Raw genomic sequence first — 14,933 nt, forward strand, 5'->3', positions numbered from 1 at the left:
CTCCCTATGATCCATAATCAACTTCTTTAACTCTGAAGATCAAATTCACTTCCATTTACAAAATACCTTTAGGAAAAACTGTTAATTGATTCAGAGAATTCACACAGTATGCAACAGTATGCAACTTAATGCCTTCTGACAGAACAAGTTATGTTCAAATTGTACTGGTTTATTTACAACTGTAGTTTATAAACAGTAACACAAACATCTTTACATGAAAAAAATCTCATTGCTAAAGTAGGCACAGAGTCAGAGACTCTTCAGGATATTTTCAGGATATTTTCAGAAGTGAGTAGGAAGAGGAAAATGTAATACAACAGCTGCTGGGCAAAACTATAAATACATGAGCATTGGCCCAGGTGCAATTTCATGCAAATATCTTCAACAGTTCAAGTTCTATTGGTGTTTACTCAGATACTAAGAAGAAAAAAAAAAAAGGAATTAGTTCCGGAATTAAGGTGCCCTAGCTTGATTCCTAGTAAAAGAACTTAGAATAACTGTTTTTTATAAAGGTCAGTTTAATTTATTTTACCTCCTGATGATGTACCAATTCACAGGTTTTGATTCAAATACTCAGAAGAGACTTCATGCAGCAAAGCTAATCCCTATTATCTTTATTTCACAGTTTTTGGTAATTTCCACATCAGCCTACAAAGATGCTATGCCTCATCCATAAGGACATTCCTGTACTGAGCTTTTTAATAAGAGAACCATTCTTGGAACAAGTGGAAAGCTGCTGATAAACAATCACGTAGTTGCCACCTCTCAAATATTAATTAATTTAAAAGATGTTAGATAAAAGAATATAAACAAATGCTTGAATCAATGAAGGCAACAGGTAATGAATACATTTATCACAGGTACATAGCACTTGAATCTCTTCACTTTATTTGTGTGCGTTAATTTTCTTGCTGAACACACCTCCGATCAGCACATACTCACTTCTGTGCTGAACTGAATGTTTTTAAAGGTCTAATTATTATCTCAGACATTTTGTTTCTGAGGAGCAAGGTAACTTGTTTGCAACTGTCATATTCTGCCATGAAGAATTAACTTCCATTTCAATGCACACTCATCTTTACAAGAGAAACAGCCTTAACCTATGAAATGTACAATTTTGCATAATTAAAAAATCACAACCCTGTAGTAAAAGCTTATTGCGCACAGTACATTTGGGTATTTAAAAATACCCTTACCACCAATTCCAATTATTTAACGTAGTAGTGGATAAGACTTTTTAAAAAGTTAAATTTACAACTTGCTTGCATTTTTTCCATTTATCTGCAGCCCAAGCTGGACTTAACCATTTTTAGTGAGAAGGAACCAGTATTTCTAAGATTTTTATCTGCTCTGCTCATAAACCTAAGTTTTTAATCACTCCTTGATACTACCCAGTAGGCAAAATCAAATTTATAGACTGTAGGCAATGGAGACATTTTACTTTCAAGGGACAGTAATTTAAAAACCATTCTGTTTTCAACCGCTTCTCCGTATCTGGCAGTGCTTCATTCCTTTGACACACTTAATGCGAATCCAGCTGCATCTTCTCTTGCAAAGATGCAGATCGCTCACCTTAAGGCTGCATTAAACAAACTGACATTTATAATAAACATTTCTTCAAAACAAAAAGATATAATAAAAAAAATAAAAATCATGTTCAGAAATTGATAATAATTTACCCTATCTTAAGCCTGCTACTCAGGCACTCCCATCAGCAAACAGAAAAATACTCTTAAGTTAGTATTCAGTTGGGAAACAGTCAGCTTGTGTCCGCATACAGTATCTTAGTTGCTTCTTCTTTATAAACTGTTCTCTACAAAGTCTTTAGTTATTAACTCTCCAAGGCATCCAATACTTTCATGATCTGTTGTTTTATGGCTTTGGTAGCATCACCTGCATTTGGAATCAAATACCTTAAAAAAAAGATTAGAAAAAGCCATCATTAATTCACTATAAAATTTTTGAGTATCAATTTCGTAATTCTTGTTTTGATTTTTCCTCTGACACAAACTAGGAGGAAGGAGGAGGGGAATATATTAAAATGAAAAACTACTGAGAAAATAACATTTATTTCCTGTTTATACCATGAAACACTTTCTGTTTGTGAACTTAGAACTGTTGAGGAGTACTTCACAGAACTGAAAAGTTCTTAATTAATTGACAATGGTATAGATCAGGCAGTTCAAGATCTCTACAGATAGCACTGTCCGACTGAAGCATGACAGTCCTCTTTTTTTGTTTGTTTGGGTTTTTTGTTGTTTTGTTGTTGTTGTTGTGTTTTGTTTGTTTGTTTTAAATTTCTATAGATAGCTCTAGATCATTTATTTATGATCCTTTCATAAATCTTCTGGATTTGCTCCAGTCAACAAGGTGGTGATGAAGTAATTCAACAAGCAGCAAAGTTCTCTGCAACATTTTAATTTATCTTTGTCTGACCTACTACCAAACTAATTTCATTCTAAGCAGCGAACAGGCATAGAACAACTTCCCTAGTTAACTAGAAAACTCATCTCCCGCTTCTTGTGAAAACAGAGCACCCGCTGCACACAGTTCTCCTCAAGGAAGAGGACAAGGAAATTTCCAACTGATGTCAGCAACTTTGTTAAAACGGTGCCAAGAAACAACAGGCTACACCAGTCCAATACAGCCACCCCTCTGACTTCCCCCCAGTCTTAAGCATGCAAATGTCGAGCAAGGCAATACCTAACTTTCAGGGACCAGGTTTCAGGGGTTCAGAGTTTTGAGGTTAGGCTTCTGGACTCCTTGTACAATGCATAGGAAGAGTTAGATGTCTCAAAAAAGATACCATAGAAGAAAGACCACTCTCTTAAATCCCACTCTTCACAAATCCATACTTTAGGGGGCAGATAGTTGTCCACTTCATTTTCATTTAAGACATATTACAAAAAAAAAAAACCTCTTGCACACATCCCCTTCCCAACAACTGTCATTGCAGACCATGGAGTTCCTCTCTGCTGGGTCTTGTAACTATCCTCATTCTGCTGGCAGATCTTTTTTCTAGTTCACATCTGAATTACCTATTTCTAAATAAAAACTTTACTTTTGAACTGAATTCTGGGAATTACAGCATGCCCTTGATTTCCAGTTGACAGCTTTCTGTATATCATTACTACTTACACCTCTGCTACTGAGATGGCTTACCTTTCAACTGCCAAAATTTCTATGCCTGAAGTATTGCTATTTCCATATTTAAACGTGATCAGTTCCGGGTGTTTCTTCTTTGATGTGATTTTGACTACAGAGTTGAGTGCCTGTCGAGACTGTATGTAAGCCAGTCCCTTTCGCGATGGAATCTCTCTCAAACAGTACATATGAGTTGCTGTTACTAGGAGATGACTTGAAGAAAAAGAAAAATACAAATGAAATTTGCTAATGAACTAAATATCAGCTATTTAGAAAGTTAAATTCTACAAATAAGCTACATGGAGAGAGCTAAATAAAACAGTTGCCAAATCTAAGAAAGAGTTTTAAGACTTAAAATCTGTACTTTAGAAAAGTCTGCAAAATACTTCAGATTTTCTTTGAGTACTGTATCATAGCCATTTCAAAAACAAGCATGGCATCCTCAACAGCATACAAAAAGTGAGCAGTTAACATCACCACCTCAACGCAACAGCCATGAGTGCTATCAACAAAGATCACAACCACCAGTACTATGCCAGCCCACGCACAGAGTAAGGAAAATGTCTCCAGCCTCTCTCTTTCATCCTTCAATCATACCCTAACCCCATCCCTCCATCTACAGAGCGGCAACTCTACATGTGGAGCATCAGACCTAAGTTATCAGGACGTGCTGGCACTCCATGATGGTCAATCACTGTACAAGCACTAACATAGAGATGCTGACCTGCCAGCTCAGTTCAAGACCCACTTTTGCTTTCTTCATGGAAGGAATGCATGTTCAACTAGTGGTGGGAAAACACTAGTTGAGTTCCAATTCAGTTTGAGAAATGATACTACGACAGGTTACTAATCATACACCATATAAAAGAAATCTAATGGGAAAATAAAATTATTAATAAAAGACAAGAACAGACCATAATGCAAGAGAAAGCCTATCATAATTTTCTGTTATCCAGATTCAACAGGATTTGTACTCTTTGGGGAAGCCAAGATACAGCAAGTACCATGTTCTGCTCTTGCAGCATTAACAAGGTCACTGAATCTTAGGGGCAAGATGAGTGTGTAGTACAAGGCACAGAGCCAAGTAGACAAGAAAAACCAGAGCCACAGGTACACGGGTCTTGAAAAATAAGCTATGTATACTGAGAATATTTTTCTTACTATCTTGTTTTGCAAAGCAAAACTTCATACTAGGTTTTGTATATAATTACCATTCTATAACACTGCAAATATAAGAATCCAAATATAGTGGTAACATTTTGTTCTCGGTTGTTTCGCACCTTCATTTCCTAGTTTAATATCAAGTATAACTTAATTGCCCAGTATTTTTTTTTTTTAAATGTGTATCAAGACAGACATTTTCATTAAGCTTAGGACTAATTCCAGTACCTGGGAAACATATGTCCATTTTCTTTTACTTCATTACAGGCGAAGTTATACTTCACATCAGGTTTATTTATCCATGTCTGGATGTTGACAACCTCTTTTCGATCATCATCTGACATTGAGGAGCTATCAATTTCATCTATTATGAAGGGAGGTGGTAAAAAAAAAAAAAAAAAAAAAAAAGAAAATATTTTCACACAACATCAGACAACTTTTCAACTCACGTAAACCCATAGTAGTTACACTGGTTCAAACCAAGGTCCACCTAGCTCCCAAGAGTGTCCATAAATAATTGTTCAGAGGGAAGAAAGAAAAAGGCATGCATATCTGATATTTCTCTTTTAATTCTCTCTCAGCAGACAACTATTTTCAGCTCAGGGGATTTCTTAGGCTGGTTTGATTTGTCCATTCAGTAAAGTTGAATAGATCTCTTTTACATGGACTTGTCCAGACTTTCCCTGAAGCCATGTAAACTTCTTGCATCTACGACACCTGTATCTTTTGGCAAAGAGTAACAAAAACATGTCAACTACATTCCAGGAAAACATTCTCTTGTGGCTTCTAGTTTCTTGTACAAGAAGAAGTAAACATCTGTTGATCCCTTTCCAGACTAGGCATTATTTTTGTGGGCCACTTTTCCTCCCCTAAATTGCCTATTCCACATAACAAAAGTTCTAATATTCAGTTATGCCTGTTGTGAAAGCCATTTCACAACTTTCCTCACCCTTCTTACCCCTCTCTGAACCTTCTCCTGTTCAAACACATTGTTTCTGAGGTAGAGGATCAAGACACACAATATAGACACACAAACTATAGGTTTATACACAATATAAAGACACAATATAGACACACAATATATAAACCATAGGTTTATACACTGACATAATGACCTCTGGTTTATTCTCTGTTCCTTTCCTTATAATTCATAGCATTTGATTTGCTTTTCTGATTGCTAATGAGCACTTATAAACCTATTATAAACCTACTGCTCCTGGACACAGCCAAATCAGTCTCCTATTTTGTATCTGAAACTAGAACTGTTTTTTTTCACATCTTTCTCACCTCACATTAATTCACACTGAATTTCATGTGCCATTTTATTGCCTGGTCACTCAGACTAGCAAAAGACTCCTGCAATTCTTCAGTCTGTCCTTGGTATTTTGAATAACCTTGGGTCATTAGCAAAAATTGTTGTCTTTGGGTTCACCTCCTTTTCTAAGGATATTTAAGAACACACTCAAAACCAAAATTTTCAGCACAGACCTCCGTGAAACACCCAAAACTCCTGCAAGTGTTATCACTTAGTTGCAAAATACTGTTTCAATGTCTAAATATGGTGATTATGTTTACGTAGTAATTTTGGTGCTACATTAGAAGAATTTAAGCAATCTAGTTATCTAAAACATGAACTATATTAAAACCATAGAAATTACTCCCAGAAATAACTTTGAAGGACACCTCTTTAAAGTGTCTTTTTCAAAGCCAGTTTTCTACACTTTGTTAAACTATTTATTTCAAAGCAATTCAGAATTATAGCCACACTTCTGAAAAGGTTTTCACTGAAAAAATACATTATGAAATTGAAAGGAATGGAACAAAATCTATCCTCATTTCACAAAATCATAAAACAGTTGAGGATGGAAGGGACCTCTGGAGGTCATCTGGTCCAACTCTCCTACTCAAGGAGGGCCATCTAGAGCAGGTTGCAATTATTATAGCTGATTACATTTTTTTACTACAAAAAGCCCATTAAAACTTCACAAAACAATTTTACAGAAACAGGTTCACTTTTTGCATTCTTGTGTACCAAAATAACATACATTTCACTTCATATGTGTTGGCTTTGCTTATTCAAATCACTGCAGTAATTCTGCTTACTTACTGAGTCTAATAGTGCTTTTAAAAGCAAATGTAGATAGAAATTAGCAAACAACCATTACTGAAAATATGTTCTAGACAATTTGTCTTTGAGGACCTGGTTTTCTGAAACCATATAGACTTTGCCAAACACTATTATGGATGCTCAAAGAACTGTGCAAACTTAATTACATGGCATTTGGAGAAGTATCTTGTTAGTGTTAAAGCTTCTGCCTGATAGTTTCATTTTGCTCCTTCCCAATTCTTATAGCAGACAAACAATGATCAACTGTTTGTTATCAATCTTATTTAAACAACTCCAGATCCTATGAATCTCTTTCATTAATCTTCCTAAATTATTTCTTTTCCAGGTCAAAGATTCTTAGTCTAGTCATTTGTTTCTCACACGGAAGCTGAGTATGCCTTTTGGTCACAGAACTGTTACTTGTGAGATGATGATGGTTGGGAGTGAGCTAACACTACCAGAACAAAACCAGGACAGCAGTAGGTCTGCACCATTCTAGCATTAGCACGAGTCTCAAAAAAAAAAAAAACCCCTTTGTGAAAAGTGTGGTGTTCCAGTTTTGCCTGTAATTTTTCAACTAGATAAAAAAATTAAAGAAAAATTGCACATTTTTTCTGCAGCATTCTGCATGCACATCAAAAGATGAATCAATTATTAATAGATTCAATGCAGTCTTAAGTCTAGCTCCAACTATATTTTCAGAAATTCAGATGGTTACACTTAACTGCCAATACTAGAGATTCAACCTGAGATCCATCAGCCAAACTAGGTCCTTTACATTTTGCTTACTGTTGTGAGTAATAAAGGTACAATTGCAGGTTTACACGTACAAGACCAGTGTAGAAAAACAGATATTTACTACAGAAAAAACAAGTGAACACGAACGATCCACTAGATTCATCTGATTCCATTTCTTTCTGTTGGCTGTTTGGTGCCTACCACAAAATCTTTTTTATTTAGTCTGCTACTATGTATTTAAAGAGGGTGCTTCTTTCTTGGTTGGTCCTAGGCACCACCATAACAAACATGATCAATGATAATAGCTAGAAAAATGCCATATTGTAAGACAGATGTAAAATACGCTCTTATGATTTAGCCAAACTTAATAATTTTGTCTAAATAAGCTAATCTAGGTAAGAGGAAAATCTTCTACTGTACCAGTATCGTATTCTTCTTCATCTCCGATGCTGAATACTGGTTTCACACCACGGTAGGGTTTTCCTACTCTGTCACTGCTGCTGACATGTCTGTTGGCAATGAAAAGGGCAGAAGAGGACATGGGACGCGAGAAGAAAAGTAATTTTAAAACTGATGGTATGATTCCTATAATGACATATTAGCAAAATGTAAAACACAACTGTGCAACTGATAAGGACAAGAGAATTTCATAAAGCAGCCTGCAAGGAAGCTGTGACTGACCCATCAAGCAATTTGGTTAGTGAAAGCATGTATTTCAGAGTTACTTGGCAAGGCTGACTGTTGTTAACAAACAAAGAAATACTACTTTGTTTTAAAAAGAACTTCTGGTCACCTTCTCAAATGACAAAATACATTAGAGACCTGAAAACTGACAACATGCTATGAAGTTTCTAGCATGAAACTCTGAAATATTTCTGGATAGTCAGGGCAGCTTTGTAAGGATGTCAAATTGGGATGGAGGAAAAATGAAGACTATTAACTAACATGTCCGGAAGCTCATTTTTCTGGTTAATTCCTCAAAAGATAACAAAATAACTTAAGCACTTCAAAGTGGGGTTATTATAAACCATTCACTGTAGTGTGAACTCTGACTTCCTATCCATTACTTTCTCTAGCATGAGCCCAATCTCAAAATCTTTGGTCATGCAATTCCTACTGCTAAAATCCCAGCATCACTGAGATTTCTGCATAGATATTGACCTCAAAAATCACATTTAAACCTACTTCTACAGATCATGTTAAATGACACAAATACAACTGAGTCTTAATGTTTGACAGTAACAGTTTGCAAATCCTGAGATATTTTAAAGCTCCAGCTCAGAGTGCTGAGATTAGATGGTCACAGCTGTCATGTTAAAAGTTCTGGCCCTCAACTGCTGAGAATACCTGAAAAATACGAGAAAACCTAAGGGTTCAGAAAGCCACAAAATAGGGAATTGCTGAAAAAAATAAACAGTTCATGATTTTAGCCTTTAGAACTGGCAACATGTAGTAGTTTAAAAAAACAAAACAAAACCAAAACACGCCTGTCCCTTTCTCCCATTTCAATTTCTATAACCTCCCTCCCCATAACATCTATTCATATTTCCTAGAAACTATAAGCCCTGGTTCCTGTTTTAAGTGTATTCACAAACTCCAGTTTACATGCTACTGTAGAACCAAGCTAGAGAGGCAACCTCTTTAGTAATACATACACGTATGCTAGTACTTATGTATACCTGAAAGCGTATTTGAAAGTTAAAAAAGGAACCTACATTTTCTACAGCTAAAATTTACTAACGTAGACAAAACAAGGAAATGTTTAACAGGAAAAAAAAACCAGAAATGCATTCTACAATGAAACAAAAAATAAACATACAAAAACATGCTCATTAGTGTTTAAGACAATAAGCATCAATGACACTGACAATTCAAGAGGGCAGTGCTTCTATATGGAGGCTTTTGTAAATATGCTTTAGTAATACATAATCAATTCAGTAAGAAGCAGCACATTTAAATAGTGTAAAATTGAATTACACAGAGAGGATTTAAGAGAAGATCTCATTGGTGTTTATAGATCAAAGTTAGTCAAGACAAGAGAAAGTAAAAAGCTACTTTATAAAAACCTGGTAACATCTTAAGCTAGAAATGAATTTCCTTTAACCTGTTTGCATGGAAGGCCATCATTACATTGTTACAAATTGAATGCAATTCCCTTTAGTGGCAAACCGGCAAAATGAAATATATTGGTGATAAACACAAAGTGGATCTAATTGAATGGATGGAAAAAGAATGCCATTCCATGTTTTTAAGGGCTGCAATTTTAAGAGAATAGTCTATTGATCCATAGTGTGAGCAAATTTATTATTGCATCATCACAATGAAAGGAGATAAGCAATACGAATGAAAGGAGATAAGCAATACGAATGAAAGGAGCAAGTAAAATAACCAAAGTATAATCTCAATATATCAAAAATTCTTGGTTACAAATACAGATTCAAGTGTCTTTCAGTCATCAAACACAGTCACCAAGTGTTTTAAGTTGGAATTTTAACGCTATCTTACCAGATTCTAAAAACTGATCAACAAAATGTGGGGAGAAATCCCCATGATCTTTAGGATTTCTAAATTAACAAAATGTATTATGTGCTATTGGGATATTCCCACTTTTTTTTTTTCTTAAAGAATACTGGTTAACATTACTAATGGTTTTGGTGACACAACACCATTCTGTAATGCTCATGGGTAAATCCTATCTCAAAGTATGTGCAAACTACTTGAAAGAAGAACTTGTCAAAAATCCTTGAAAACCCAAACAGTATTTTAAATCTTCATTAATTCTTCCAGCACCAATCTTCATGCTTTTCAGTCTATGAGGATCAAAAGCTATAACATAGAGTTTCTAAAGTATAACCAAAGTTCTGAGGTCATTATGCATGAGCTGTCCTTCATTTATCACAAGCAATTTTATATAAACTCAATTCACAAGAATTATTTCTGAAATAATTATAAGGCAGTAAGTCTGAGACAAATGTGAAGGGACTCCAGATTTGTGTGAAATGCAGTAGTTATGTGAAAAAGATGAGGGAGAGTTGCAAGGCATATTTACTTATTAACTCAGCATTTTTCTTTTCCCAGTAATGAGCACCTCTGTTTCTATCAGCATATTCTATCACCGTGTGATGAGAAGCATAAAAATTCCAAATTTCCAGACAGAGTATCTATATTGGTTCCCTGTTATAGCTAAGCTCAGATGATGCTTTATGAACAGTTTATAACAAGTCCTCTTCTTAGTTATAGTCTCTCTTGTTAAAACCTTAAGCCATAAGTTGTTCAGTAATTGCTCTTGGTGTCTTTCACTAGTACAAGCGAAATAAATAAAATGTATATAGGAAATGACAAGTTAAAAAAAAAAATTCCATAAAACACAACAGTAAGGAAGACAACAGAAATAACAAAGCAGAAACTAAGAGAAGAAAGCACTGCCAATACATTACTTTTCCTCTAGTCCCCTGACCAGTACTTGTAAAAACCAATAGCTTTAATATATTCAAAAACCCTAAATTAATATAAAAACATGCGAGCAATTTTGTCAGTGTAACCAATGCTTACAAATACTGCGATGCCATGCTAAATACAACAAAGGTGGTTTTAGTCAGACTGCTTAATTGTCAAGCTTACCGCTCCAGGCTTGCTCTGTCTGGCCAGGGAATATTGAAAGGTATTCTACAGTACATTGGGGCAGAGGACAGAACAAAAGAATTAAAAAAAAAAAGTTTAAAGGAAAAATCTAGATAAATAACTGAAATGCTCTATATTGGCAATGTATCTTCTTCAAGGAGGATGCTTATAAATAAAAGCAATGCTTAATAACAGCTAGCCATGAGGTAAAGAAATATTTGTAAAAATTCTACTAAAAGATGCATTTTTCATGCTATGTATGGCTTACATATAAGCTTACTTGAATTCTTCACACAACAAAAGCTACTACCAAGTGCTATTTAAGAATTTTTTGCCTCTAATTGTGAAACAATAAAAATAATTTAAAAAATAATTTTCCAACACAAAAAGAAGTAACAACCTTTTGATTAGTTACAAGACTACTAAAAACTACTGTTCGTTTGGCATGTATTTTAAATCCTGCTATCAAACAAACACTAGCTCTGTAAAATTCTTGAATACCAATGTCTTAGCAACATACAACTCCAAAGACTGCATTTTAAAGAGCTCTAAAATAGGCTATTCAATTAAAGCTTTGACAGATGAAAGCTGTTATCCTTTTATCTAGTTAAGTATTTGGAATGATGACTTCTAGCTTTGAAAGTGTCTTTTAACATGTTAGCACATTCTCGTTCCCAGGTCCACCTGAAGATACAAAAAATGAATAAGAGTGGATTCTGGGTTTGAAAAGCAGCTTTACATCAGGACTTGAAAAATCAAGATCTTCAAAAAAGTTAACCTCAGTTGAAAAGATGGGGCAGTAAAAAAAACAAAACAGAACAAACCCAACCAAACAAAAAACCCTGTCCAGAATCCTTCTGTTATTCACCCATTCCATTAGAGTCAGGACGGGGAGAACTGAAATAAAAGTGAAATCATTCTTGTCTTTTAGACTGAATACAGAACCGACACATTATAAGAAGTCAAACTAACCATGCAGTGACGAATTCTAGATAAACATTCAAGAGAAAAGACTGCTCACACTGGCCTTGCAATACTAAGGCAGCACAGTAGGCTTACTGTGTCATGATAAAATTGTGAGGAGGGTAGGGGTAGGAAATCTAAAAGCTTAAACCGGAAGATAACTTTTGTTCCTAATTAGCACAGTCTTCACATTTACAAAACAGCCACCTGAAATGGGAAGTCACTCCTCACTGCTAATTCACAGTGAGATATAAATGACGCACCTGTCCACTGGAGTGGATGTGTTTTCAATAAAACTAATAACTTTTTCTTTCACATTCACAGATTTAGTCTTCAAAGCAACCGTCATTTTATTCACCAGGGACTTTACTCCTTTTCCATCACTTGAACCATTAGGAGAATCACCCTGTAAAAGTAACTCCTCTCAGGATTAATCATATAAAAATAATGTTATTTCATCTCCAGTTTGTTAAGAAAGGAGACAGACTATAAAATAGTAATCTATTTTTTGGTACTCGGTAGAACATTAATTACAGCATTAAGTATTCTTTTAGAGTTCTATCAAATGACAGCAACGATATGTGTCTGAGGTAAAGATGATCCAATAAAGCAAGCTTAACAAACCTTATTACTGAGCACTCTGCTTCGAAAATCTAGAGAGGAAGGAATTCTATTAATGATAAATTGTATCAAAATTAAAAGCCATATTCTATGTACAATCTATCAGCTATAGAAAAGAGACAATCTTGAGCTTTCCCATGAAACTGTATGCCAGTTTCATAGTAATTTATTCTCAGAGCGAAGAAAAGCCAGGAAAAGAATTGTCCATTACATATATTCTGCTGGAGAACGACTACAGCAAGTTCTTCTCTACAAGCTCTTCCTCTCAAGAGGATAAAAATGTTTAGGTGACTAGACAGTGCATATAGTTTAAATTAAACACACAACAGAAAACAATCATGACTTGCAGTAATGCACTTTACAGAACAGTATGAGGAATATGAAGAAAAAAATTCAGTACACCTGTGGCTCCCATCCCACTATACCACTTGAGCTTAAAATTCACTTACATCAACAGAGGAGTTTATGCTACTTCTTGAGCCTGAGGTACTAGCAATCCAGTGGCCATATCCATTTTCTGGTCCTTCCACATTGATATCTGCTAAGTGCTGCTGGAGGGCTGTTAAAAGGCCATTAAAAAACATTCAGAACTACACTGGAATTAGTCTGTTGATGAAAATACTGTATATCCAAGATTAATCAGTAATAATTTTTGCTCCACATGATTTAATAAAACAGATAAATTCAGATACCACTATAATAATCCCTGGCTTTTCTTTCAGTAGTACAAAGGCATTAGGATAATCTTTATTTTCCTAAAGAAAATAGTTAAAATACTGCAGCAACTAAAAATAAATCACTGATTTGATCCTAAAGATAGCTGTTATGACACTCCACATACTGACTACTAACGCCTCTATACTCAATATTGTAGCACAGATCTCTCCACGGTTGTAGAGCCTGATTGATTCCAGCAACATAAACTGCAGAATTATGAATGGATGATTTAAGAAAACACAACAATAATTAATAGTAATTATGAAGTAGCATCTTCATATGGATCTGCAATCTACAGAGGCTAAACATCAAGAATGATAAGTTAGAAGAAAGAGGGACTTTCCCCACTTCCTGTATTAATTTTTCACCATTTGGAAATGTGGGTAAGCCATAACAGCTAACCACAAATGTGCAAGTGCACAGTGTTGACTTACACAGAACAAAAACCTGACAAATGAGACCTATTTGCTATTCATTTAGCTGATTTCTAGCCAAAGCCTAATAAAAATATCAACAGCATTAAGATACCAAGTTTTCTCAAGCCAAAGCTCATTATTAATAAGCTTACCCATAAATCCTCCTTTGGCAATGCTTACATACTCCTTATTTTTCTGCAACAGAAAAGACATTTTTGGTTGAAGCAAAAATCTGTGGAACGAGTTTTGCAAGCATGATAATGAAACATGGGTTAATTTCATAAAAACTGTAAACTTGAGTAATGTAAAAAACAGTTAAGATTTTAAGGGGAAAATATTTTGCCATTTAGTATCAATGATATGTGCAGACACACTTTATTTCAGCTATTAAAACCAACAGCAATTTAGCTGTACCTGTAAGAAGTGTGCTAGCACCATGTTCATATACATATCTTCTTCTTCCCTGCCACTTCCCATGAAGCAGAGATGTTCCCCACCAGCTATGGAGCCAGACTCAATAGATTGTTTTTGTGCTTCTAATAGGGATTTTACAGACTGTGCAAATTCTGATGGGTTTTGAAGCATCTGTGGAATGAACAAACAAAAAGTGCTGTTTGACACCAACATACTGAAACACAACTTGTGAAAAGATACAAACTTTGAAAATGTTATAATTTGTTGAGCAGAAACAAAGCAACATCAGCACTGTATAAGACACCCACACACAAAAAAGACAGCCTGACCCAGACCTCATGTTACCATGGGAATGGTCCTTTTCTTCCTCACTCCACCTTCCTCTCCCCAGGAAAGAAATGCAGCTAACATTTGTTAGTTTATTTTTGCAGACACCAAATAACAGTGGAAAAAGTCTTTGCAACTTTCATATTGCATTAAGTTGGCAATATGGCTGAGGGACTGATTTCCATATTTACATATACTTGAGCACAACACGTTCAAACTTTGCAGTTTTGAAACCCTTTAACACCTAGAATTTCTAGGTGCTAGTAAGGTCTTCCCCTTGTTGTCCGCCCACTAAGCTTTTTCTCATTTACTTATCAAGATTTGGAAAAAAAATTACAATCAGGAGTACAAGGAGATACCTGGGATTCTTAGTACTCTCAAAAAGTTAAGGCTGTGGTCCCCTGAAGGCCTATTATGCATTCAAAAACAATGAGTGGCTATATGAAAGAGATGGAGAAACAAAGACTTTCTAAATACAGCTGAAATTTTAACCTGCTCTGGTGGGGAAGGCACTTACTTAAATTAATAAGGAAACATGGACCTGTAACTGGATGGGGGGGGAGAAAGGGGAGGAGGAATTCTCAGCCTTTACACTGGATTAAATTACGAAGTACAAAGTAACAAGTACACAACCTAGCCATCAGTAAGTCAACTGGAATTTTAACTGGGGTTCTCCTAGAGCCAGTGCTTTAATAAATAATAAT

At 35.2% G+C, this 14,933-nt stretch overlaps 1 protein-coding gene across 1 annotated transcript; it reads right to left on the reverse strand.

Moving 5' to 3' along the window:
• Window positions 1-1,586: 1,586 nt before the first annotated feature.
• Window positions 1,587-14,073, reverse strand: LOC104076392 (TBC1 domain family member 23). Its single transcript, XM_009577234.1, has 8 exons — window positions 13,903-14,073; window positions 13,641-13,683; window positions 12,805-12,914; window positions 11,998-12,140; window positions 7,571-7,659; window positions 4,534-4,669; window positions 3,163-3,357; window positions 1,587-1,913 (listed from the first exon to the last, which is right to left on the reverse strand). The coding sequence occupies exons 1-8, from the start codon at window positions 14,071-14,073 to the stop codon at window positions 1,832-1,834; spliced, it is 969 nt and encodes a 322-aa protein (XP_009575529.1). The 3' UTR covers window positions 1,587-1,831.
• Window positions 14,074-14,933: the final 860 nt, after the last annotated feature.

Source organism: Fulmarus glacialis, unplaced genomic scaffold, assembly GCF_000690835.1.
Source record: "Fulmarus glacialis isolate BGI_N327 unplaced genomic scaffold, ASM69083v1 scaffold41474, whole genome shotgun sequence".
In the NCBI taxonomy this organism is placed as follows: Eukaryota; Metazoa; Chordata; class Aves; order Procellariiformes; family Procellariidae; genus Fulmarus; species Fulmarus glacialis.